Source organism: Podarcis liolepis (assembly GCF_965112155.1).
Source record: "Podarcis liolepis genome assembly, chromosome: 12".
Lineage (NCBI taxonomy): Eukaryota > Metazoa > Chordata > Lepidosauria > Squamata > Lacertidae > Podarcis > Podarcis liolepis.
In genome coordinates, this window is record NC_139563.1 from 1,871,650 (window position 1) to 1,897,096 (window position 25,447).

General features: G+C 51.3%; 2 protein-coding genes across 4 annotated transcripts in view; one reads left to right on the forward strand and one right to left on the reverse strand.

The window, feature by feature from the left end:
- The window catches only part of LOC310689477 (GTPase IMAP family member 7-like), a 96,794-nt gene that overhangs the window by 49,022 nt on the left and 22,325 nt on the right, over nt 1–25,447 (reverse strand). The window lies entirely within an intron of this gene.
- On the forward strand, nt 3,473–24,800 carry LOC310689407 (glycine receptor subunit alpha-4). 2 transcript variants are annotated; one of them, XM_083467083.1, is made up of 9 exons: nt 3,473–3,575; nt 10,820–10,953; nt 11,963–12,030; nt 13,206–13,429; nt 13,546–13,628; nt 16,317–16,457; nt 17,414–17,628; nt 19,073–19,222; nt 23,960–24,800. In XM_083467083.1, exons 1-9 carry the CDS (start codon nt 3,529–3,531, stop codon nt 24,254–24,256), a joined length of 1,359 nt encoding a protein of 452 aa, XP_083323209.1. In that variant the 5' UTR covers nt 3,473–3,528; the 3' UTR covers nt 24,257–24,800. The 2 variants fall into 2 exon arrangements, with proteins under 2 accessions (XP_083323209.1, XP_083323210.1); XM_083467084.1 differs by lacking the exon at nt 3,473–3,575 and adding an exon at nt 4,530–4,715.

A 25,447-nucleotide genomic window follows, 5' to 3' on the forward strand; every position in this document is an offset into this window, starting at 1 on the left:
GCAACTGGTCCTTTTCTGAACAAGCCCTGCTGAGGCCCATAAGCACGAGGTTGCTGGGATCTCAGGGTGCGAGAGTTCCCCTAAACATTTGTGGGTCAGAACTGGAAGGACTCCTCCAGCAGCCAAACAGCCGCCAGGCAAAGGAGACCCCCTTTTTTCCAATGGGCCAATGGTGGACATCTCTTCCTGCTGTGCTTCTGCTCTGTCCTGGAGACCTCCCTCCCTCCTTCCTGTTCCCTTGGATGTGTCTTCTGCTGTTTAGCCTAGACTCCTCCTCTTCTAATCTTTCCCCTGCACCACAGCCACATATAACTGGGCCCTTGACAATATCACTTTAAGAAATTGCCAGCCTTCCTCAACAATTTTTCACCCTCCCAACTCTTCACAGCAATTTCCCAAGTTTGCTCAGCCAGGCATGGCTCAGGATGGGCTGAGGGCCATTTCTTCCCACCCATCATGTTATGGGCTGGTTGGATGCAGAAGAATGGTGGGAGGAACCGTCTGGGGAATGAGGGTTCAAGGGAAGAAGGCTCAGAGCTTGGGGATTGGTGGTGGGATGACAATAAGCGGTCTGAGAGAGTAGACTGAGAGGAGGAAGCTGATGAGGCAACAGGGCTTAGTGAGAGGGGAGAGTCTGTGTCAGAGAGCAGTCCAGAATTAGAAGCAGAAGCTGAAGCAGGAAGGTGGGAAGAGAGAGGCCAAGAGGCAGAGATGAGTCAGGCTGGTGTATGGTCACGGCTGTCTCCTCCTGCTGCTGCAACAAACTCCCCTGTCTCCCAGAACCAGATGAGGCATGAAAAGGGTGGAGGGGAGGTTTGCTGCACACAGATGTAGTCTCTGACTGCTTGGGGAAAGCCCTGGAGAGGAGGGGACTTAGACAGCCATGGGGGACTTTCAGTCTCAGCAACTGATCTTCATAGAGTAAGACCACCAGGAATGAACTTTTCTGTGAACTCCCCTGAGACATCTGGGTATGGGAAGTATATAAATTCAATAAACAACAATGACTGCTCTGCTCATTAGGCCTGACACTCAACCAAGTCCATGGAGATTGTGTTTTTGCTAATAAAGAGTTAGCTCCAATTTTGAACTGTGTGATTACCGACCAGCAGTCTCCTGTGACACCAGATCTGTGTGTGTGTGTGTGTGTGTGTGTGTGTGTGCGCGCGTGCTCATTGGAGCCCCCAACGTCTCTTTTCCCAACCTCCTCCCTCCACTCTCTTCATTTCCTCTGCAACCCACTTCAAGGAATTAATAATGTGTGCATATATGTATAATCAATGGAAAATTAATAAAAATGTATAAGAGAAAAAAAGAATTAATAATGTGTGTGTGTGGTAAGATCATAGAAGAGCTTGCTGGATCAGGCCAATGGGCCTTCGAGTCCAGCATCCCGTTCTCACACCATGCTCTAAAAAATTGGCAAGTGGATCTTCTCAATTTTGCACCTCCTTGGCTCGGTTCTCAGTGCAGGGAAACAGCCTGAACCAGCCTAAATGCAACCCTGGGGGCACCTGGCTGGCCACTGTGAGATCAGAGTGCTGGACTGGGTGAGCCATTGGCCTCATCCAGCCACAGGACTCTTCTTACATTCCAAACTGGAATTTGGAGAGTTTGTCTTTTCTCTGTAGCTGAGAATTCTGTGTCGTTCCAGCCTTCCTGAAGAAGAGACGGGTGTAACACGGAAGTGTTCAGATTCCATCAGAGCTAATTTTTGGTGAACAGGTCTGAGGGCTCACCCAAACTTCTTTGCTCGATGCTTTCTAGACTCACTTTCAGGCTTTCCGGGTCTGTGCCAAAGGGTGGTGGCGGTTGTTTTATTGACCCGGCACTTTCCCCAGGAAAACCTGTGACTTATGAGATTCTGAAGGTCATGGGTTCAAGCCCCTCCTCGGGCAAAAGATTCCTAAATTGCAGGGGTTTGGATAAGATGACCCTCGCGGTCCCTTCCTATGGTTTAATCAAAGCAAACAGCAACCCACAGAAAACCCGATTTGCTCCAATTCAGTGGTAAAATGCAGAATCGATCACATGGCATGGCATCCACACACCATTTGAACGCAAAACACTACTAAACCTTAGGTTACGCAAATACAATCTTGGTAACAACACACACAATGTAACAGGCTGTTTTTGACCATGTAACTTCTATTTCAAACACAATTCAACATATAAAGTCCATTCAGTTACTAAATTGGCCATCCATTGGGCTTTAGTTTCTCAGGATATGTTTCGTTTGCATGAAGTGCTGGTCTATGGAATTACACTTTGTGAGATATTATATGCTGAATTGTGTTTGAAATAGAAGTCACATAGTCAAAAACAGCCTGTTACAGTGTGTGTGTGTTGTTACCACACCATGGCAATGCCCAACAATCTTTTTTGGGGGGGCCAGCCCCCTCAAATATTTTATTGGGGTGGCCGAAAGGAGCTCAGCCCCGAGGAGTTGGCTCCTAGAAGCAAAAGATTTCTTCACTGAAGTGGGTTGGATTAGATGACCCTCGGGACCCCTCCCAATTCTACAATTCTGTGAAGTAAAAGCCCGCTGGTTTCTCGCAGGCTGCTGGGCTGCTGCAGGATGGTGTGTGTGTGTGGCAGGCGGTCTGTCCAGCCCAACTGGCAGAAGTGGACGGTCCTTAGTGAAGCCCTTAAGAGCATCGGAAGAGTCTGGCCACAGGCTGACCAGGCCAGGTCTCGACTAAGCTGCCTCTTGGGGACGCAGGAGTCCGGCTGGAGTCGGCTCTCCGTGGGGGGTTCACTTCTGGGGAGAACTTCCCGAAGGCGGGGGGGGGGGGAGTGTCCGGTGAGCAAAACCCTCCGGCGCCAGCAACCTCACAGAACAGAAAGCCAAAAAGAAGGGAAGAGCTGAATTGGGGGCGAGGGAGAGAGGCAGGCAATCCGACGTCGCGGACAGGGGAAGGGTCGGGGAGCCCACCTTTGCTCTCCCCTGCGAGGATTTGGGGCATATCCAGAACCAGCCGCGCTGCGCTGACAGCAGAGTTTCTGGTGAGCAGAGAGTAACCCTTCAGACGTGAGAAGCGCTCCGACGGCGCAGACCTTTCTCTCCGTCGGCGCGCACTCTGCACAAGCTCTGCGGCTCCTTTTTCGCGCGCCCGAGAAGGTTAAGCTTGGAGAAAAAAAGGCGACGGCGGCGGATCTGGTTTCGGGGAGCGGCAGCAGAGCGCTGCGCCGCGCCGTCGGGGCTGTCCTTGCGTGGGTTGGGCAGCGCCCTCCCCGCTGGAGGGCGGGCCGAAGCGAGCGAGAGCGTCTCTGCCAGGCTCGGGGCTACGGGCGGAGGAAGCCAGCGGCGGGCAGGACTGAGGCGCTGGCCGTCGCTCGGCCGTCGAGGCGCCTCCATGCGGCGCTGCTGCCGCCGCCGTTGCCACTGCCGCTGCCGGACGGAGCCGCGGAGCAGCGGCGGGACATGCGCGCGCGCCTCCTCGGGCTGGGGCGCCGCCGCCACCGCCAGCCTCGCCGCCCGCCCGCCTTCCCCGCCGCCGCCGGCGGGGGACGCCGCGCGGCCGAGGGATGCGAGGGCCCGTCGTCTCCCACCTCCTGCTCGGCGTGCTGCTCAGGTGAGACGGGGGGGGGGGGCGGGACGGGGAGCGTCTCCGGTCGGGGCTGCAGCTGCACGGAAGGGGCACTTTGCACGTGCTCAGAGGCGCGCTGGTATTTTCCAGGTGGCGGCGCGTTCTCGGCGCCGGGGCTGAGAGCTGGCGCTCGAAACCGGTTCGGGGGCTCAAATCAAGTGCCAGGCAGCCCCGCCCCCGCCTCACTTTCCCTCTTTTCCTTCGTTCCCGCAGCTGCTTCCCCTCCTGAGCCGGCTCTGGAGCCCTAAGCCTTGCAAAGAAATCACGAGGGGGTCTCTCTCCCTCTCCTTCACCACCAGCTTAGCCCGCAGATCTCCACAGTCCCAGCCCCCACCTCGCTTCCAGATCTTCTTGGATCTTGGGGGAGGGGGGGCTTCTTGCGTGCGCTCGGACTGCGGGGGCGGCGGGTTGTGAAGCCCGGCAGGGAGGGAAGGAGCGAGGCTGGTCCTATCCCGACCCAGCGAGGCCTCTTGGTCCTTCTTGGGGGAGAATTTTAGCACCAGCCGCTTTTCACTGCCAGGGGGAGAATGCCCTTTGCTGGGCAAAAAGGCTCTGGGGACCGGATCCCCCTCAGAGACTGGCGCTGGCAATCTGGGCGCAGATGCGGCGGGGGGGGGGCGCTTAGCTCTCAGGCAAGGCTCGGGGAGGGGTCTGAAGGAGAAGGAAGTCCTTTCACCTGAGCTACGAGGCCTGGTTCTCTCCAGGGTCCGAGCAAGCAACACTTCTCCGGACACAGGGCAGGAGGGGGACCCGAGAGGCCACTCCAGCAACGAAGCGCCCCCGGGTGGGATGGGCATTGGGGTGGGGGTACTGTATGCTCTGGCATGGCGAGTACTCCTAAGAGGAACTGACAGCCTTCTTGGGTTTAGGGGAACGCAGGGGTGCCAGCAGCAGCAGCAGGGTCCTTGGGGTGGGATGTGGGGCTTGCAAGAAGATCCATGTTCCTCATCCATTTTGCGCTGGGAGGTCCCAGCATCGCCCCACAGGCATTCCAGCTGTGGGGAGAGCAGCGCTGGGGAAAAACTCCTTTAAGTGTTCTGTAGTGTTAGAGCCTCGTAGATGTTTTCAGGACTCCAGCACCCCGTGAATATTTCAGATCCCCTCATGTCAGCCTCGGGTCTCCAGGTAAGCGCTTGGGGAGCCTAAAAACCTGCAGGGAGGTCAGGAGCAACCCCCCCGCCCCCCCGCCCCCCCCGCAGTCTGGGCTTGTTCCGCTCTGCAAATTCGCCAGCTGTCTCTAACATAGCAACCATTTCTACACACGCACACGGACAGTGCAGTTGTGAAGTGTGGGAATAGCCAAGGAGGTTATTTTTGATCGGGAGCAACCTCTCCCCGTTGTCTGGACTTAAAGCTCGAGGTTTGGGGGAGAGGCGGCCTGCCAGCGACACTGAGACCTGGGAGTTCAGACCTCCTCACGAGTGCAACACACAGAGAGACCCCAGCTAAGCTGCTCCACCACCCTCATGGAGGGGTGCCCTGAAGATAACCCAAATCTTTCCCAAGCTATGGTGCAGTTCTTGCATTCCAATGAGTGTGGGGCTACCCCCAGGAAGGCCCTGCGGCTACTGTAGGGGTTGAGAGCAGCCGGCCAGATTTCCTGGCTCTGTGGGACTGCCTGATATGGGGCTTGGCTGTTGCCTCGGGATCTTCTTCCAGGTGGGTTTGGAGTGAAGGGCAGGGAACATCTTGCTTGTGCAAAGGCACATCCATCTGGGTGGGCACAGGCAGCAGGAGTTCTCAGCTCTTCCAGGAATCCTCGCTCCCTCTGTCCCTCGGCTCCGCAGCACAGTATCTCCTGCCCGCTGTGTCCACTGGGAGTGATATCAGGTTTGCCTGAAGGCACTGAAGCTAAATCAGGTGAAGGTAGCCGATGGGTCTCCATCCCTCAGTAGCCAGGGACTTCCCCTGCATGCAAAGACAGACTCCGGCCGATTGAGCGGACGAGACCAAGATTGGGTCCAATGGTCAAGAAGGCGGTTTCTGCAGGTGGTCTAGGGGGGAATGAGGGGCAGGTGGGGCTCGGCCACCTGGAAAGGGAGCCTATCTGGGAGAACTCTGATCATAAACATCCGCTGCCTTGCGGGATATCTTTGGGAGAAGAAAAGGATGAGGAGTAAACCCTAAACAGAACAAGGGTGGAGTCCCTAAGGCGGTTGGGTGGTGCCTAGTACGCTTCCTTCCAGTCCCTCCTGCAGCCCAGCTGGTGTTCTCCTTTGGACCCCCTCAGTGAGGCCCAGAGAGGGGTCTTGTTACAGGGGCAGCCCAGGACCTCCAAACACTGGTCAAGGCTCGCGTCCTGGGGAAGTCCCTTCGGTGCTGCTAACATAGTTGTTCGCCTTTACCCCCGGAGATGCACGGATGCCAAGAACTGAAGCCCTTAGCCCCTTGGGTGCTTCTCAACTGGACTGGCGGCAGACGCTCCTGTCCTCAGACTGGGTCAAAAGGGAAAGGCATGGACGGAAATGGGACCCCCACTTCTGGAGATCCTCGAGGGCTTGAGAGAGACCCCAGGCACTGCGCAGCCAGGCAGCAAATGGTCCACACTTCCTGTCGCTGTTTTCTGATCCTTTCTGCTCAGTCCAGAATGGTACAGCTCTCCCCCACCCAGGCATGCAGGGGTCCTGTCCTACAAGGACTCACCCACCCAACTTCTGCCAGGGGGGCCACCAGCCTTTCCAGGCAGCACTGGCCCAGTAACGGAGCAGGGTCACTGGAGACGCATCCAGCTCAGATATTTTTACTTGTTGCGTTTATTTAGATGCCATCTCTTGATGCAGAAAGAGAGAGGAGAATGTATATTCTACATGCGGCCGAAGCCTCAGTTGGCTTGTAAGTTACTCCAGATCTTTCAGCACCCCAGAGGGAGGGGAGGGGAGCTGTTCTTGCCACAGTCCAAAACCTCCAGGGGGGCCTGTTCCACTCCGGATTCTGCAGGGGCCTTGGCGAGCGAATGATGAGCTGGATGCAAGCGCTGCTGACCTCCCGCGGCGCTCGCTTTGCTGACCTTGCAGAGGAGCTGCTGGGCTTGTTAAAATTATTTGGCCTCCCAGGATCTGCGGAGCCTCTTTTGCGTCTTTTAACAAGGTAGCGTCTTGCAAAGTGCTTTTCCAGTCTAGCCAGCGACCCCTTTCCCGGGAGCTCCCTTCCTTTTAATGGGCAAGCATTTTCACGCGGGGAATCGACAGCAAATCCTCGGGCAGCTCTCGGGGAAGGGGGCATTTGGGAGAAGTGTGGGTAGCTCGTTTGGTTGGAGCGCGGCGATGAGAACGCCAAGCTTGCGTCTCTGATCCTCGTTTGGGACGGCTGCATATTTATCCCTGCATTGCAGGGGGGTTGGACTCGATGATCCCCAGGGTCCCTTCTAACTCTATGATTGGCGGGGGACGGGGACTGAGAGGCTGGCCTTAGGGACAGAGGCAGAGCTAGCTGCTTCAGCGCCCGGAGCGGTGTACATACCATGGGGGTGGGATGAGTGTCCCAGGGGGAGAGATGCCCATGGGGGGTGGAGCGAGCTGTCCATGGTGGGCTGCTTCCTGGGGGGGGGGGGGAGCCATGCCGCTTTGCCAGCGCCCTTCTTCCCTTCCCTCTTCCTTTTAACAGCTATGGGGAGGCTCCCCCCCCCCAGCAGCCCGGAAGTGAGGGGCAATGGCGCGCCGCCGGCCCACAACTCCAAAGCCTCCCCCAGCTGTCAAAACAAAGGGGGAAGGTGGGGAAGGCCGCTGGCAAGGCGGCGCATCTCCACCCCTTCCCCTGACGGCTCGGGGTAGGCCTGGGAGTCACGGTGCGCCGAATGTCACCCCCCTCAGTGATGACACCTGGGGTGGACCGCCCCCCCTCCTCTGCCCCTGCTTAGGGACAGGCAGAGCCTGGGCTCCTCGGAGTTGACAAATGGAGGGGTGCAGCAGCTGGCCAAAGAGGGGAAATATTATTGACTTATTCACAGAATCTATAGCCCTCTCTACAGCTGAATTCTCCCCACTCCCAAGAGTGGGGAGCAAAGTAATGAAAACAAATAATAATAATAATAATAATAATAATAATAATAATAATAATAATAATATATTTATGCCCTGCCTATCTGGCTGGGTTTCCCCAGCCACTCTGGGCGGCTTCCAACAAAATATTAAAATACAGTAATGCATCAAACATTAAAAGCTTCCCTAAACAGGGCTGCCTTCCGATGTCTTCTAAAAGTCTGGTAGTTGTTCTTCTCTTTGACATCTGGTGGGAGGGCGTTCCACAGGGCGGGCGCCACCACCTAGAAGGCCCTCTGCCTGGTTCCCTGTAGCTTTGCTTCTCGCAGGGAGGGAACCGCCAGAAGGCCCTCGGAGCTGGACCTCAGTGTCCAGGCAGAACGATGGCGGTGGAGACGCTCCTTCAGGAAGAAGAACAATTTACAAAATCTTTTAAACAGGTCCATTGAAAAACTAATCAAGGTCCTATTTGTCTGGGGGGAGGTGGGGGGCAGTGCCTGCCTGCCCCTTTCAAGCACGGCTGGGAAGAGGCCTCTGCAGGCTGAGCACACTCAGAGGAAGGTGGGCGGGTGACAGAGAGAGACTGCAGTGCCCTGCAGTGCCCTCTTGCCTGGGGAGGGACAGGGAGCGGGCAGAGAGCAGCAAACCCCCAGGAGTGACAGCAAACTCCCTTGGGGAGTGAAAAGGTCTGCTCTTGCCCTGGCAGCTGCACAAAGACCTTGAGGAACTGGAGGAGGAGGAAAACGGCATCTCCCTGTAAAGGCTGCCAAGGCTGCCATGTCCAGTTTTTGCAGTGCTGGTTTCCTTAATTTGCTTAATGACCATCCTAATTCTGAGCAGAGCTCTGGGGAAGCACCCCTTGTTCCATGGGGAGAGCCAGCACAAGGCCTTGCAGCCGAGATGGAAGCTGGGCCCAGACTGGCAGCAAAGGGGAAACCTTTGGCCCTCTGGATAACTCTCTCTGCCCTGCTGTTGGGATGTGAAGAGATGCTAGGATCTAATTATTAGATATTATCCTTCCTTCCTCACATCTGTGAGCTCAGCAGAGTGCCATCCTTCTGCAGCTTAAAAAGGGAAGCTTAGATAGTTTAGTTTTAGCCTTTTAGTTTAAGCAATCCAGAATGCTTAAGACAAACTGGGTTCTCCTGGTATATTTCCCCCTTTTCTCCCCCTTAAAACAACAATCACACAGTCTTGTAAAAGGGGGAAAAAATAACATTTCCTCACTCAGAATACTTCTTGAAGAGTAACAGATGCAGCAGCTTTGTTCAGGCAGGCTTAGGTAATTCAGTTACAAAGACTTGCTTAAGTCTAGCTTAAGATGGAGTCTGAGTTTGGAGCTCAGATTTAGCAGATGTTCTCACATTTCTGGCTTGGGGGAAAGTGCTGAAAAAGAGAACATGTGCCCAGGGAGGTAAGATAATATATATGGCTCTGCCATCCCTCTAGTCATGGCACAGCAGGGGTCCCGTCTCTCACAGAGGGGACAGAGGGAGTAGCTTGAGTGGCACCAAGAGGTTAGACTATTTATTTTATGCATCAAAATCATGTTCCACCTTTTCAAGGAGCTGAAGGTGGCATACAAAGCTCTCTTTGTCCTCTTTGAGCCATCACAACAACCCTACAAGGTAGGATGAGAGGCAGTGACTGGCCATACCTTGTGAGCTTCATGGCTGAATGGGGATTCAAACTCTCTCTCAGGTCCTAGTCTGATGCGCTACCCACTGTACCACACTGCTGCCTTCTACCTCTGCGTGTTGAGGCACCTAAACCCAGCAGGGCTGAATGGCGACAGGCAGCCCAGATGATGCCAGCTCCTATTTCCAGCAGTGTGTGTGTGTGTGTGTGTGTGTGTGTAGAAAAGTGGGGTTCAGCCTGCTGACTGTGGAATGTAAAACACAGGAGCATTCAATGACAACATTCCTAGAGTGTACATGTTAGAACATGGGGAGGGATGTCCGTCCAGCAAGCAGGTTATCTTCCTGGAACAGACTTCCTCTGCATGTGACCAGAGGTGGGTGTGGCCTCACCTGTGCAGGTAACGATAAAAGCACAGGGCAGGCAGCCATCTCTCTCTCTCTGCCATCTTCCTTTGAGGAAGCAACATCTAAGAATGCCCTCTTGGCTCTCAGCCAAGAGAGGAGGTAAGGGCTATCTTCCTATAAGATAGATTCTAAATGTATTTTACCTTTTTAAGCCTGTCTGCCTTCTGGGATCATATTGTGATACAGAACATGAGTAAACTCTTTTATACCGTTATGAAGACTGTGTCGTGCCTTGCATTTTAAGAGGGAACAAAGGGGAAATTACCAGGGTAATTATTATAGAGGTTCTAGCGAACCTGTGCAGACGTTACCGTTGAGAACTTATAGGGGAATGTCTATAAACTCGGCTGATATTTTGGGAACTTGTTAGCACAAGTTGGATTAGGATATAATCTCACAATATACCATATTTTTTGCACCATAACACTCACTTTTTTCCTCCTAGAAAGTAAGGGGAAATGTCTGTGCGTGTTATGGAGGCAATGCCTACGGGTGGCGGGGGGTGGGGGGTGGGATCTGCTGCAGTCGTGAGCAGAGGATCCATGGTTCCCCTTCCTTCCCTCCTCCGTGGCTTGCTTTGAAACAGCAAAGCGGGAGAAGAGCCGCTGAGTGGGGAGGAGAGGGGGACAGAAAGCCTGCTTGCTTTAAAGGAGCAAAGCGGGAGAGGAGAGGAGCCTTCTCCCCTTATACCCCTCTTCTTCATTATTAGCAGCATCCTTCTCCACACACCCCACGCATGCTCCTTGTCCCTTGAGTGCTTTTCCTGTCCTCCCCACTTAAAACATGGTTAGAAAGCACAGATCCACATGGATCCTCAGGATTTTTGCACTGGGTCACCCCAAATTCACCACCAGATCACATAGCATGTCCATGGCTACATCTTGCACCAAAAAAATCACGCACCCACTGTTGCCTGGGGCTGCAGTGGTGCAAAAACGTGATTACAAAGCATGGATCCACATGGATCCTCAGGATTTTTGCATTGGGCTATTCCAAACTCACTGTCAGATCACATGTCTGTGGCCACAGCATGAACCACAAAAATCATACATCCACTGTTTCGTTTAGAATATTTTTTTTCTTGTTTTCCTCCTCCAAAAACTACGTGCGTGTTATGGTCGGGTGCGTGTTATAGAGCGAAAAATACGGTATCCTCTCCTGCACCCCAGAACATTCCCACACTGACATCCCCCTCTCTTCCTCCCAGACTGGTGTCAGGGAAAGGAGAAGCAAAATCTGCCTCACGGAGTCTCCCGCAACCAATGTCTCCCTCTGATTTCCTGGACAAGCTCATGGGCCGGACGTCGGGGTACGATGCCCGCATCAGACCCAATTTCAAAGGTAAAGGAGGACTTTGCTCACATGCTTCCCATGCTTTCGCAACGTTTCTCCATCAGGGCTGCCAAATCCAGAACATCATACACATCCCTCCAGTGCTGAAGGTCACTCCGTGTGCAAGAATATTGGAGGCTGGAAGTTTGAAAGATAGCCAGGGATGCAAAGCCCCTCCCCCCACAAAAAGAGAGACGCTAGAAGACAAGAGAGCCCTTTCCTGGGTGGAAATGGGGGAGTGTCATCCCTGGGAATTATATTGCAAGACTCCTGGTGTTGGATAGATTTAGATGAGTAGGAGAGGATATTTTATTTAGTCAACATCCTTTCTCTTTCTCACTTCTGTGAGAATGTAAATACTTATTCTTTAGCAGAGTTAAAATCACCATCTGTGCACAGCTTATCTCTAAAAGCTGTTAGGATAAGGTTGCATGACCTTCTAGAGCAATTATGATATCCAAGGATGCTCTGGGCAGAGTTGGATTATCTGCTCCTGTTCATATTTCCCTCTTAACAAAGAAATCACTCTTAGGCTATTTAGTAAAACAGGAAAATATAAGCTTTACTCACATCAAAAGTCTTGCCAGGATTCAACAAGTATGGTGATGAAAATCAGACAGGCGGTAATCCTTAAATATTACAAACACCCATAGTCTAGTGCAAAATGGAGTGTGCTTTCTGGAGGAGAGCTTACAGACAACCTACCCCATTGCAGGCAGGAGAAAAGTGTGCAGAGACAGGAAGAAGTAAATATTAAGTTTCTATTGTTCTTCCTGCCACAAAAGTTTAGAGGCTATGACATCATCATGTCCCCTGTTTGTGACTGTCTAGGAATCATGCATTTGTGATTTGGCTGCACATCCTCTCACACGTGTCTTGGGATCATTGGAAAAACAAGTGACCTGTATAAGGCAGGTGTCTCCTCCAGGTGGACCAATGCTTTGACTTGGTCGAAGGTGGCTTTGAGTTGCGCCCTGGAACCTTGTCAACTCACCTGTGCTTTCCCATTGGCTTACAGGCCCGCCCGTCAACGTGACATGCAACATCTTCATCAACAGTTTTGGTTCGGTCACCGAAACAACCATGGTGAGACTCTGACTGCTTGCCTCGCCCCAAGCACAAGGGTCCTCCTCTGCCCTGGGGCTGGCTGGGCAGCGATCCCTGGGGGTTGTGCCTGCCTCTGAGTGGCTGCTGCTCCCTTGGAGGTTGATGGGGGGCAGGGAGAGGAAAGTGGTGGGAAAGGTGGAGGTTCAGGTGATGAGGACAATTGGGAAGAGGGCAGAGAAGAGCCTTGTGGCTTGTGCATAAGAACACACAAATAACCCTGTAGCTGGATCAAGCCCATGGCCCTCCTAGTCTGGCACCCTTATTTATACGGGTCTTAGTCTCTCATAGAATTACAGAGTTGGAAGGGACCATGAGGGTCATCTAGTCCAACCCTCTGCAGTGCATGAATCTTTTGCCCAGTGCGGGTCTTGAACCCACAACCCTGAGATTCTGAGTCTCAGGCCCTACCAACTGAGCTACGATGGGCAAAGGGGCCAACAAGAAACCTGTGGGAAACCTACAAGTAGGATACTATGATCATAAGAACTCTCCCCCCGGGGGGTGGACTGGATGACCCCCAGATCCCTTCCAACTCTACGGTGTTGATTCTCCCCTCCTGTGGTTTCCAGCAACTGGTATCCAAAGTCATTAGGTTACAGGGAACCAGACAGAGGGCCTTCTCGGTAGTGGCGCCTGCCCTGTGGAACGCCCTCCCATCAGATGTCAAGGCAACAAGCAACTATCTTACTTTCAAAAGACATCTGAAAGCAGCCCTTTTTAGGGAAGCTTTTAATGCTTAACGCTGTATTGTGTTTTTAATATTCGGTTGGGAGCCGCCCAGAGTGGCTGGGTAAACCCAGCCAGATGGGCGGGGTATAAATAAAAAATAATAATAATAATAATAATAATAATAATAATAATAATAATAATAATAATTTATTATTCCTGCCCCCTACTATGCAGGGAGAGCGTAGCCTACATCAATAGCCATTGATGTGCAGGAGTTCCAGAGCCTTTCTCCAAATTTCTTCCCAGCTTGCTTGCTTGCTTGCTTGCTTCCTTATTCCCACCTCCCACCTGCCTTGCTCACTCCTGGGCCAGGATACCAGAGGCCCTGAACCAGCCCTGCACATGGATGCATGTGTGTGTGTGCAGGTGCATGCCTGTGTCATGTGGCTTGCCCCTGTGTGTGACGGCTCCTCTCTGCTCTCAAGGACTACCGCGTCAACGTCTTCCTGAGGCAGCAGTGGAACGACCCCCGCCTGGCCTACCGGGAATACCCTGACGACTCCCTGGACCTCGACCCATCCATGCTGGACTCCATCTGGAAGCCAGATTTGTTCTTTGCCAATGAGAAGGGCGCCAACTTCCACGAGGTCACCACCGACAACAAGCTCCTGCGCATCTTCAAGAATGGCAACGTGCTCTACAGCATCAGGTGGGCCCAGCGGCGCCTGGCATGGGCTCTCCCTGCTGCCACTCGGAAGCAGGGCAGGGCCCGACACAGACCCCTTTCCCCCCTGACCCCCTCCTTTCTCTCCCCTTCCCTCCTAGGCTGACACTAATCCTGTCCTGCCCCATGGACCTCAAGAACTTCCCGATGGACATCCAGACCTGTACGATGCAACTGGAGAGCTGTGAGTACCAGGGCAAAACCTTTTTGTGGTGCCAGGTGCAGGACAGTCGCCACACCTGCAATCTATGTTTGGAGGCAAGGAGGAAGGATGCTGCGCCAAATTGTTGCCAGTGAGCTGCACGGAGTGGCCAGCAGATGGGCAGTGGAAGGACTGCCAGCTGAGTCCAGGGTGGCTCCCCAAAGTCATTGTTGAGGTTCTGGAAGGCCCAACAGACTCTGGCAGTGGAAGAGTCCATTTCAAAGCAGCTCTGGTGCTTCTTCAGAAAGCAATGATGCCTTGAGTGGCGGAGTTGGAGGAGCAGGTCAAGGGGAAAGGCAAGAGCCCCTGGGGCAGGGAACATGTATCCCAACCAGCAAGGGAGGACAGTGGTGTTGGAATGTTCAGGGATGCAGGAGAGGATATATTGTCTGTTCACAATTTAGCAGAATAACATTTCCCCTTTTTAAAACTCGCAGCAGATGCGTTTGCTCAGGCTCGCTAAAGCCTCTATAATAACTGTTCTGGTATTTCCCCCTTATTCCCTCATAAAAGATAAGACATGTCACAGTCTTCTATAAAAGTATAAAAAGCTTTACTCACACATCATTCTGTTCACAATAGGATCCCAGAAGGCAGACTTTGCTTAGAAAAGTAACATACACCTGGAAACTATCTCATAAGGAGACAGTCCCTTTGTCCTTGGCTGGAGGCCAAGAGAGCATCTTTGGCTAAGCAGATGTTGTTTCTTCGATGCATGTAGTCAAAAAGAGAGAGATGTTTGCCCTGCCCTGTGCTTTTGTCGTTACCTGCACAGGTGAGGCCACACCCACCTCTAGTCACATGCAGAGGAAGTCTGTCCCAACCCAGATGGAAACAGGAAGTTTACCTGCTGGCTGGACAAACATTCCTCCCCATGTGTAAACATGTTCACTCTAGGAATGTTGTACTTGACTGCTCTTGTGTTTCACATCCCACAAGTGGAACTTGTAGTTGAGCATGATCTGGTCTGTGTTCCCTTTGCTATGGGGTGGGAAGGTGACTGGTGCTGAGCAGAGGAAAAGGCAGTGAGCAAAGGGCTGTCCCATGGAAGAGGGAGCAAGCTTGTTTCCTCCTGCTCTGGAAGGTAGGACTTGAACCAGTGGCTTCAAGTTACAAGAAAGGAGACTCCAACTAAAGACACCAGGAAGAGCTTTCTGAGAGTGAGAGTTGTTTATATTATTTTTTAAAAAAAAGAAAATAGAGAGTGAGAGTTGTTTGACAGTGGAATGGACTCTCTCAGAAGGTGGTGGACTTTGGTTCATTGGAGATTTCTAAGCAGAGGTTGGGTACAGTGTTAGAAACGGAGACATGGAAGCTAGGAGCTCAATGGCACCTTCAACCGAGGTTGTGGAAGCAACAACAGAATGTCTAGGTGCACTTTTTAAATAACAAGAATACAAAGCTGAAAACGAATGAACTGCGGCTAAAATATTATCTTCATTTTTCACATGGTCTAGTCCTTCCCCTGCCCACCCCCCTAATATTCGTAAGAGGGTCTCTTCTTGAGAGAGTAGCTGGAAGTGGGGAGGCAGAAAAAGGTCCTCCTTTCCTTCCGCTCTGCAGTTTTAATCTGAAATCAGGACTTGCTGCGCCCAGAGCTCAGAAACTGCTGGCGCCAATGAAATTCCATGGCTCAAAATGCTCCTAGAATGGGAGTTTTGAACACTGGTTAGGTGGCCACTTGTCATGGATGCTTTAGATGAGATTCCTGCATCGCAGGGGGTTGGACTAGATCAGAGGTTCCCAAGCTTATTTGGCCTAGTGCCCCCTTTTCAGAAAAAAATCCTCAGTGCCCCCTGGAAATCTACCTTCGTTAAGTGCAGAAACAGAATGATGCCGTGACAAATTTGCATTCTTTTTATGTATCTATATTTCTAGCTACGTCCTAAGCAGATAATCACTCTGACTTTAACTCTATTCTACATTGATAAGCATCATTATACAACAAATGAAACATGTACAAATGGTTTTTCAAAATTTTATTCTCTTCTCGTCTTTCTTCATGCTTTATTCAACACCCACCCCCTTGCACCCGAGGCTACTACCCGCTCCCTGGATTGTTCCAGCGCCTCCCAGGGGGTGGTATCACCCACTTTGGGAAACACTAAGCTAGATGACAAGGGACACGGGTGGCGCTGTGGGTTAAACCACAGAGCCTAGGACTTACTGATCAGAAGGTTGGTGGTTCAAATCCCCACAACGGGGTGAGCTCCCATTGCTCAGTCCCTGCTCCTGCCAACCTAGCAGTCCGAAAGCATGTCAAAGTGCAAGTAGATAAATAGGTACCTCTCCGGCAGGAAGGTAAACGGCGTTTCCGTGCGCTGCTCTGGTTCGCCAGAAGCGGCTTAGTCATGCTGGCCACATGACCCGGAAGCTGTACGCCGGCTCCCTCGGCCAGTAGAGCGAGATGAGCGCTGCAACCCCAGAGTCGGCCACAACTGGACCTAATGGTCAGGGGTCCCTTTACCCCTTTACCGTTATACACATTGCACCCAGGGAGCCAGGGGTCCCTTCCAACTCTACCATTCTATGATTCTATGAAGGCCTTGTGGTTTGGGGGAGGGGGGAGGATGCCCGACAGCACTTGTGGCTTTGTGCAGATGCCTGGAAGACTCTGGGATGCTCTCCCCTCTCGCCCTTCCTTCCTCACCCGCTGCCTTTGCCTTCTAGTTGGCTACACCATGAACGACCTGATCTTCGAGTGGGTGAAGGAACAGGAAGCTGTGCAGGTGGCCGAAGGCTTGACGCTCCCTCAGTTCATTTTGCGGGATGAGAAGGACCTGGGCTATTGCACAAAGTCTTACAACACAGGTAACCAGCCTCCCTCCGCCAGATGCTTCCATCGTCCCAGGACAGAATGAGCACCTTCCCACCCGCAACGCTGCCCACTCCTTTGCCACGGGGCTTGTGCCAATGGTGGGCATCTCACCTCCCAGATGTTTCCTCCTCTTTCTTCTTGAATTCCTGACTCTGCTTCCCCCCCCTTCTTTTAATTTTAAGGATCCCAATCTTGTACAGAGTCTTTTTAACTGATGGTATCACATCTGCATATTTGGCTAGTTTTTGCAAACCATCCAGGGGAACTTGGTTCATGGGCATTCTAGGAATGGCACAAATAAATGAAATAAAGAGGGGAACAACCTCTTTATGAGGAGGACACATGGAGGCCCCCCCCCAAACAACCTTTGTAACCTCAGCGTTGTCTCATTGGCTCTCTCTCTCTCTCTCTCTCTCTCTCTCTCTCTCTCTCTCTCTCTCTTCAGTTTTTCATCATTAACATCATTCAAACTATATGGTCATTTATGGACCTCATAGGCATCTCAAGCCATTTGCACATCACAAAATACGTATTTTATCAAAGTCATTGTTGAACTGAAATGCAATTAAGAAGAAGTATATTAATAGTGAAATACAATTAAGAAGAAGTATATTAATAGTGAAATAATTATTAAGCTCTAACTTAAAATGATTTTTTATTCATAGCAAACTTAATAATGCAAACACATTGGCATTTGGCAATAAGAAAACTTCCTTTAGAAACACAATGTACAAAGACTCATAATCTAGTCTCTAGAAACTTGCTATAACATGAAGTTATAATTGTAGATTTTATTTTATGTTTTTTATCTTATATTTTGGAAATGTACATCCAGTTTTCCCCCCTTTAATTTTTTGGGGGGCCCCCAAGAGAGTGGGGCCCTAAGCTGTGGCTTGTTTAGCTTATCCGTCAATCTGGCCCTGGGCCTGCTCTGCCTTTTCCCTTGCAGGGAAGTTCACCTGCATCGAGGTGAAGTTCCACCTGGAGAGGCAGATGGGCTACTACCTGATCCAGATGTACATCCCCAGCCTCCTCATCGTCATCCTTTCCTGGGTCTCCTTTTGGATCAACATGGATGCTGCCCCTGCCCGGGTGGGCCTTGGCATCACCACGGTGCTAACCATGACCACGCAGAGCGCGGGCTCCCGGGCGTCTCTGCCAAAGGTTGGTGCTGCCAGGTGGTTTGAGGGGGAAGGGGAGAAATAGCTCTCTCCCAAGGACGGGGGCAAGTGAGCCTCTCCAGTCCCCAAGATGGCGTCTTGCAAATATTTGTTTCATTATTGCATTCCCACTGCACCTTTCCCTAATAGGAGCTCAAAGCCTCATACGTGGATTTTGAGGAGCAGGAGAGGATGTTCTGTTTAGCCGCGCTCCTTCCTCTTTCTCACTTCTCTGAGAATGCAAATCTCTATTTCAGCAGAGTTGAAATCACCACCCTGTGCAGCTTATCTCTGGAAGCTATTAAGACAAGATTGCATAACCAAAGATACTTTGTCAGGGACAGAAAAAAGGAGAGGTTTATTATTTATTCATCATATCCACCACCCACCTTTTCTCAAGGTAGTGTACATAGTTCCTAGAATCATAGAATTTTTTATTTTTGCAGAAAAGACAATACCATTATTATAACCAGTTACATTTCCATACATTATTATATAGATATAAGTGGTATCATTATCCTAATACGTATATGCTTATTAAAAACCTACTATATTCTGTATAAACTCAAAGTCTATGTCTGCCAGCAATCCGTTCGTATGTTGAGAGTGTTGTCATGTTGTCAGTCCATTGACTGAAGATGATCAGATCTTTAGTCTTCGAATGCATCAGTATAGAATTCATCATAGAACCATAGAAATGTAGACTTGGAAGAGACCCTGAGGGCAATCTAGTTTAACCCCTTGCAATTTAAGAAGGATGATGGAAGGTGTGCAGAGGAGGGCAAGCAAGATGATCAAGGGTCTGGAAACCAAGCCTTATGAGGAACGGTTGAAGGAGCTGAGTATGTTTTGCCTGGAAAAGAGGAGAGTGAGAAGAGATTGGACAGCTGTCTTCAAATATCTCAATGGCTGTCCCATGGAAGAGGGAACAAGCTTAGAATCATAGAATCATAGAGTTGGAAGAGACCACAAGGGCCATCGAGTCCAACCCCCTGCCAAGCAGGAAACACCATCAGAGCACTCCTGACATATGGTTGTCAAGCCTCTGCTTGTTTCCTCCTTCTCTGGAGGGTAGGACTCGAACCAATGGCTTCAAGTTATGAGAAAGGAGGTACTGACTAAACCTCAGGAAGAACTTTCTAGCAGTAAGAGCAGTTCAACAGTGGAAAGGTCTCACTCGGAAGGTGGTGGGCTCTCCTTCCCTGGAGGTTTCTAAGCAGAGGTTGGGTGGTCATCTGTCATGGATGCTTGAACTGAGATTCCTGCATTGCAGGGGGTTGGACTCGATTGCCCCATGGGATCCCTTCCAATTCTAGGTGCTCCTTCCATTAGGGTGCTCCTGCTGAGTAAGGGCCCAGATCCCCAAGGGGGATGGAGTCTTTTAAGTCAGGCCCTGCCTAGCAACCCACTTCTGAGGGCCCACCCCGTTCTCCCTTCCTCCTTTGCAGGTCTCCTACGTCAAAGCCATTGACATCTGGATGGCTGTCTGCCTCCTCTTCGTCTTCGCCGCCTTGCTGGAGTATGCCGCCGTCAACTTCGTCTCCCGCCAGCACAAGGAGTTCATGCGCCTGCGCCGAAGGCAGCGGCGGCAGCAGATGGTGAGTAGGCGGATTGACACCCCCCACCTGCCCCGCCCCCCACCTTGGCTGTCTTCTTGATGGAAGGGGGCGATTCGCTGGCTGTATTCCCAGCTGCTCTTCTCAGCCCAGACACAATGGCCATGATCCTGGGTTGGGGAAAGGGAGGGGTGTGCAGGATCAGGGCCTCCCTTCTCAAGTGGCAGTAGCTGAGCCATCCCTGTCTGCTGGGTTGCTCAGCCCCTTCCTAATGGAGCAGGATTGCCCCCACTTGCCCTCCCTCCCAGATTCCTGGCCCAGCTGACCCTGAATTTTTGTTGAAAGTCACCCAGGATGTGGTGGGGAGGCAGGGGCTTTGGAGGGGGCTGTAGCTCAGACTAGCATGTTGAGAAACAGATGCCACCCAGAAGATATTTCAAGGTCTCCCACCTGTTTTGCAGGTGTTTTTCTTTCATCGGGTTCCCCAAATCTGCCCCGAGTCTCTGTAGCAAAAGAAAAACAAAACAAAACAGGTTTTGAATCTGATTTGACAACATTATCATTGGCCACTGCCACCAACTCCCAAGAGCTCTCAAGGTCTAGTTGGAGTCTTTCATTCTGAACCATGAGGACAAATCTTTATTTTGAGGGGAAGGGCTGTAGCTCCCTGCCTGCAGAAGGCCACAGGTACAACTCCCAACGGCTTCTCCAGGGAGGCCCAGGTGTATCAATGCAATTTGTTCCTTTTGCGCGTTCCTTTTCAGTCAGCTGAATCACCCAGAAAATCCTCCAGAACCTTCTTTCTCAGTCCACTTCATCTGTTGGTGAATTCCCATGTGGGAATAAACACCTCACCCATTCTAGTCCTGCTTAAAGTATTTATTGAAAAATTAACATTACAACCACTGGTGAGGAAAATAAAGTAAAACTATGCACAGAGAATCCTTCCTCCTCTCTGCTCTTTAGCTGTCTGGCCAGAGTAACAGCCAAAATTCTCTCATTCAGAGCCTGTCTAATAGAGAAGTCTGTTGCTAAGGAAACCCTGTTGCTGGGGAAGACCGGTTGCTGGGATAAAACTTGTTGCTAGGGGCAAAACTATGCAAGGATCGTTTCAAGCCTGTTTTTAGACTACACTAACAGGGAGAAGATGCTTGATCTGAGAGCTGCTGCCATTCAATGGATGGAGCTGTGAGAACATAAGAATGGGGGACAACCTGGCTTGCCAGTAGTACATGTGAGAAGAATCTAGGGGGTCTTGGTGGACTCCAAGCTTAACGCAACTCAATAGTGAGATGCAGCAGCAAAAAGAGGTTGGGTGGCCATCAGTTATGGATGCTTTAGTTGAGATTCCTGCCTTGAATGGGATTGGACCAGCTGACCCTCAGGGTCCCTTCTAAATCTGCAATTCAACAATTCTATGATTCTGTGAGCAGGATGGAGGGAGCATCTCTGAGCAGGTGCAGAGTGCAAATGGCCTTCTCTAGCTGCAGCAAAGCCAGGCACAGACCTAGAATTCAGAGGAAGCACCTTCCTGGGCATGACGGCAGGGTTCCCAGCTGGGTTTGTACCCCCAGAGATAAAGCTACTGGTCTTTGAGGGTGTCGGTGAGACTGTGTTGCTGCTGCTGCTTTCTCCTTCCACCCCTCTACCCTTCTCCTCACCCCCCTTTTCCTGAGTCATGCGCCCCAGTGCCCACCCCCACTGTAACCATCTCATGTGTAGAGGCCCACACTTTAATAATAATAATAATAATAATAATAATAATAATAATAATAATAATAATAATAATAATAACAATAATAATAATTTATTATTTGTATCCCGCCCATCTGGCTGGGTTTCCCCAGCCACTCTGGGCGGCTTCCATAGAAACCAAAAAACACTAAAATATCATACATTAAAAACTTCCCTGAACAGGGCTGCCTTAAGATGTCTTCTGAATGTCAGGTAGTTGTTTATCGTTTTGACATCTGATGGGAGGGCGTTCCACAGGGCGGGCGCCACTACCGAAAAGGCCCTCTGCCTGGTTCCCTGTAGCTTTGCTTCTCGCAATGAGGGAACCGCCAGAAGGCCCTCGGCGCTGGACCTCAGTGTCCGGGCTGAACGATGGGGGTGGAGATGCTCCTTCAGGTATACTGGACTGAGGCCGTTTAGGGCTTTAAAGGTCAACACCAGCACTTTGAATTGTGCTCGGAAACGTACTGGGAGCCAATGAATAAATGAAATCGTCAGGAAAAGCAAATGTTGAAAGCACATTTTTGAAAGGACATTTGTGTAGCTTGGCTTATTTGGCATCCATCCATTTCTGGGAGTTGCAAGGAAGGGCCAGAAATGCTGAAGGACTCTGGGCATTCCTGCTCAGCCCCTTTCCCCTCACCCTCCCATGGCCTTCTTTTGAGACGTCACCAAGCCTTGACTAAACCCTCCCAGTTCTATATCTGCAGCCTTAAAGGCTGGCCACTTGGCAAGCCGAGACGGAATCATAGAATTGTAGAGTTGGAAGAGACCCCCAGGGATGCAGGAATCTCAGCTCAAGCATCCCTGACTGATGGCCATCCAACCTCTGCTTCAAAACCTCCCAGGAAGCAGAGTCCACCACCTCCCAAAGGAGTCCATTCCATGATTCAATGGCTCTTCTGATGTTGAGATGGAATCTTCTTCCTGGTCATTTGAATCCATTGGTTCAGGTCCTACCAAGGTGTGTGTGTGTGTGTGTGTGTGTGTGTGTGTGTGTGTGTGGCTGTAATGATGCTGCCATTCCACAAGCTCCCACAAAACCTTGCCTTTCATCCTCCTCCTCCCTGCCTAAGCTGGGAGCTCCTGAATGGCTGGTTTGTGTGAATGTGCCGTCAAAGCCCACACACCATTTTGAGCCCTTCATTGGAGGCATTGAGTGTGTGTGTGTGTTTTTGTGGGAATGAGGGTTGTCCTTGGGTGGAACGGACTCCCTTGGAAAGTGGTGAACTCGCTCTCTCTCTCGTTGGAGGTTTTGAAGCAGAGCTTGGAGGGCCATCTGCTTGAGTTGAGATTCCTGCATTGCAGGAGGTTGGGCAGGTCCCTTCCAACTCCACAGCACTACGGTTCTGTGATTCCAGGCCACCCACCAGGGCCTCTAAGCCCCACTGCCCCACTGCCTTTTTGCTGCCATCCTCCAAAGAGGAGAGGGAAGGCCTGCCAGGCACCTGGTGGGTCTCCCCTCTCTGTTCTGTGCATGTGTGAGTCCACCCAGAGGACTGTAGTCAACCAAGCTCTCTAAGAGGAGACCTGTTGAGCCAGAGCGAGCCACGCCTATGGGCATCAATGGACAGACCCATTGCACGGGCTCCCGCCCAGAGTCGCTGTGCGCCAGCCGAACCCTCGGTCATCCACTCTCCTGTTTCTGTTTGATCTGCACTCCCTGCTGGATTGTAAAAGGGTCTGAACAGCCAGACGCCCAGCTTGGAGTCCCTACGGCAGCTGGAGGTCACGCCCAGCAGCGAGTCCACCTGCGAGACCCTCTCTCAATTCGGCAGCACCGACTCCAGGGTAAAAAGCAAGCACACACCCCTTCCCCACCCCCTGACCCCACCCCGCAGGTCTCCTGCTCTCCGCCTGACACCCTTCTCCACGCCAACCCTCGTGTTTTTCCCCTCCCTCCCTTGCACCGCCTTCCCCATTGCCTGTGAGAAACCCACCCTGCAGTGTTGCCCACAAATGCACAGCACCCCCTGTATGTGTGGGAGCAAAGGGGGTTTTTTGCTGGCAGTGGGGTCACCACAAAGCCCTTGGAAGCCAAAGGAGCCCAGAGGGAGAGAGGGCTGGATGTGCTGGAAGCGAGCTTAGGAGGACCGAAGGGCAGCTGTTATCAGGGCATGCATGCGTTCTGAGTGGCACAGAGCTCTTCGTCAGACACACTCTATAGAAGCTGGAAATAGAGAGGGCTGCAGCCCCTCTTCACATGCTCTCATGGGATGCGTATAGAAATAAAGAGATAATATATTTGTTAGATATTATCCTTCCTTACTCACATTTGTGAGTTCAGCAGAGTACATCCCCTTTGCTGAAAATAATAATAGGAAGAAAGCTGTTGATAAACTAGTGTTAGCCCTTTAATTTAAGCAATCCAGGATGGTTTATCACAGATTGGATTTCCTGGTATTCCCCTCCCCCCCCTTAAAACAATAAACACACAGTATTCTTATTAGTAAAGATAGATTTACTCACCCGGTTTCACAGCAGCAGTCCTGCCCCAGGCTTAAAAGGTGGTTACAGACATATATGGTAGTTTAGATTAAAATGGAGTTTGAGCTGTTTCTCATACTCAGCGCATGTCCTACATCCCTAGTCATTGAAGAGAAGAGATGAGAGAGATCGGAGATCAGGAATCAGAAAGGAAGCAGGCCAGGGACATGACCAACTTATATAGGCTGCTCACCATTACCTGGCTAGAGACAGTGGGAGTGGCTCTCCCAGGGAGGATTTCCTGTAGAGATCCAACTTCCCCTGTGTATGCCTTTCTAGCAAACACACCTTGTTGGTTTGACTGCCTTGTAGACATCCCACCTGCTCTGCTGTGGCATGTCTCCGGCGTTACCTCGAAAGCAATTGGGTCTCATTAGTTTCAGCACCCTGGTTCAAGCCACCATCCTTGGAGGAAGGATTTTGGATTTGAGCCATGATGCAGCAGGATCGAGGGCCCCCTGTCCTGTAGACAAGACAGAGAACCTTTAAGCTGTGACTACCCCTCCAAAGCAATGACCCCAGCTCCCTGGGCTGCTCCCTCCCTTTCTCTTTCCCCAGGAGGAAGAGGTTGTCCGCGAGAGCCGCTTCTACTTCCGGGGCTATGGCCTGGGCCACTGCCTGCAGCACATGAAGGACAGTGGGGCAATGGAAAGTCTTGACATCTACAGGCCACCCCCTCCCACCTCGCTCCTGAGGGAGGACGAGATGCTCCGGAGGCGCTACCTGGACAGGGCCAAGCGCATCGATACCATCTCTCGGGCGGTCTTCCCCTTCACCTTCCTGGTCTTCAACATCTTCTACTGGGTGGTCTACAAAGTGCTTCGCTCAGAAGAAGTCCACCAAGCCACACCCTGAGCTCTTACCACGACTCGGAAGCCAAGCCACAAGGACCTTGGGAGCTGCATTCTGTCTGGCGTTCACCTTGCAAAGCATTGGGATGTTGACCTCTCTCTCCCCCACGCCCTTCGTGTTTCCTGGACACAAGTTTCCCAGTGCCAGCCAAGAAAGTTGTCGAGCTGTGCATGGCATGAGAAGGCCCAAAGCAGAGCTTGCTCCCACTTCTTCCTCCAGTACCACCAGACCATGGCATTTAAGGATGGGGCGTGTTTCTCAAAGTGCTGGCCTTCCTGCCCCAGGGATTTTAAGGCCCACTGGAGGCACCAGAGCTTCTACCCTAGACCTGTGTTGATGTTCCTTCACCCCAACAAGGAGGTGGGAGAGTCAGTGGGACCCAGTTTCCCAGCTCCGTAGCACAGTGTGCTGCCACTGCCTCCCTTGCCATCTAACCCACAATCCCACCAATACTTAGCCAGCATGGTCCAACAGAGGACCTTTGAGCAGGGCATTTCCCAGTCACACAGCATGGTCCTTACATCAACTGGGCTCCTGCCCTGCATTAGTAGCATGGATATGTCTTGCAAGCAACGTCACTTCCTGCCATCTCCCCAGCACCAACACCACCCATAGATCTGGAAGACCAACCAAACCAGCAGTGGTGCAGGGGGTGGGGGTGGGGGGACTGGGACATGGTGCAGAGATGAAGGTCCTTAAGGACAAGGCAGGTGTGGTCAGTCCTTGATGGTCCAGAACCTGCCCAGAGATGGAGACAAAGGGAAGGCACAAGTAATGCAACTCTATCTCGCTGCGTGTGTGTTTATACTTTTTAGGAATGTTTAACTGCTGCTTGGATGGACTATGGGAGAAATGTTTTGGTGTCCTCATTCAACGCAGTTCAGTTCTTTTTTGGGGGGTGGGTAACATAGTTCTTATTCCTTTACATCTTTAAGCTGTTTATCATGGTTGCATTGAGATATATCTTTGTTTACATTAGAGCATATGACATGCAACAATTACATAAAATTAAAGCAACAATAAACACACAGACAAATGTTTCTGACAAGGTTGTGTCAAAGTGTGTATATAGCAAAAATATGACAATTACTACAGATATGAAATGGTGCAAAGTAACGGTGACAATAAGTAAGAGGAATTTTGTATCAATAACAATTAGAATTTATAGGAATTTATAAGAAAGGGGTAGGGGGA

What these genes read in the sequence shown, in the direction of transcription:
- LOC310689407 (XM_083467083.1), top strand. Translation starts at nt 3,529, where the DNA reads ATGCGAGGGCCCGTCGTCTCCCACCTCCTGCTCGGCGTGCTGCTCAG. An exon ending in CATCAGACCCAATTTCAAAG is followed by an intron (nt 10,954 to 11,962) that starts GTAAAGGAGGAC and finishes ATTGGCTTACAG; the next exon opens with GCCCGCCCGTCAACGTGACA. An exon ending in CGGTCACCGAAACAACCATG is followed by an intron (nt 12,031 to 13,205) that starts GTGAGACTCTGA and finishes TCTGCTCTCAAG; the next exon opens with GACTACCGCGTCAACGTCTT.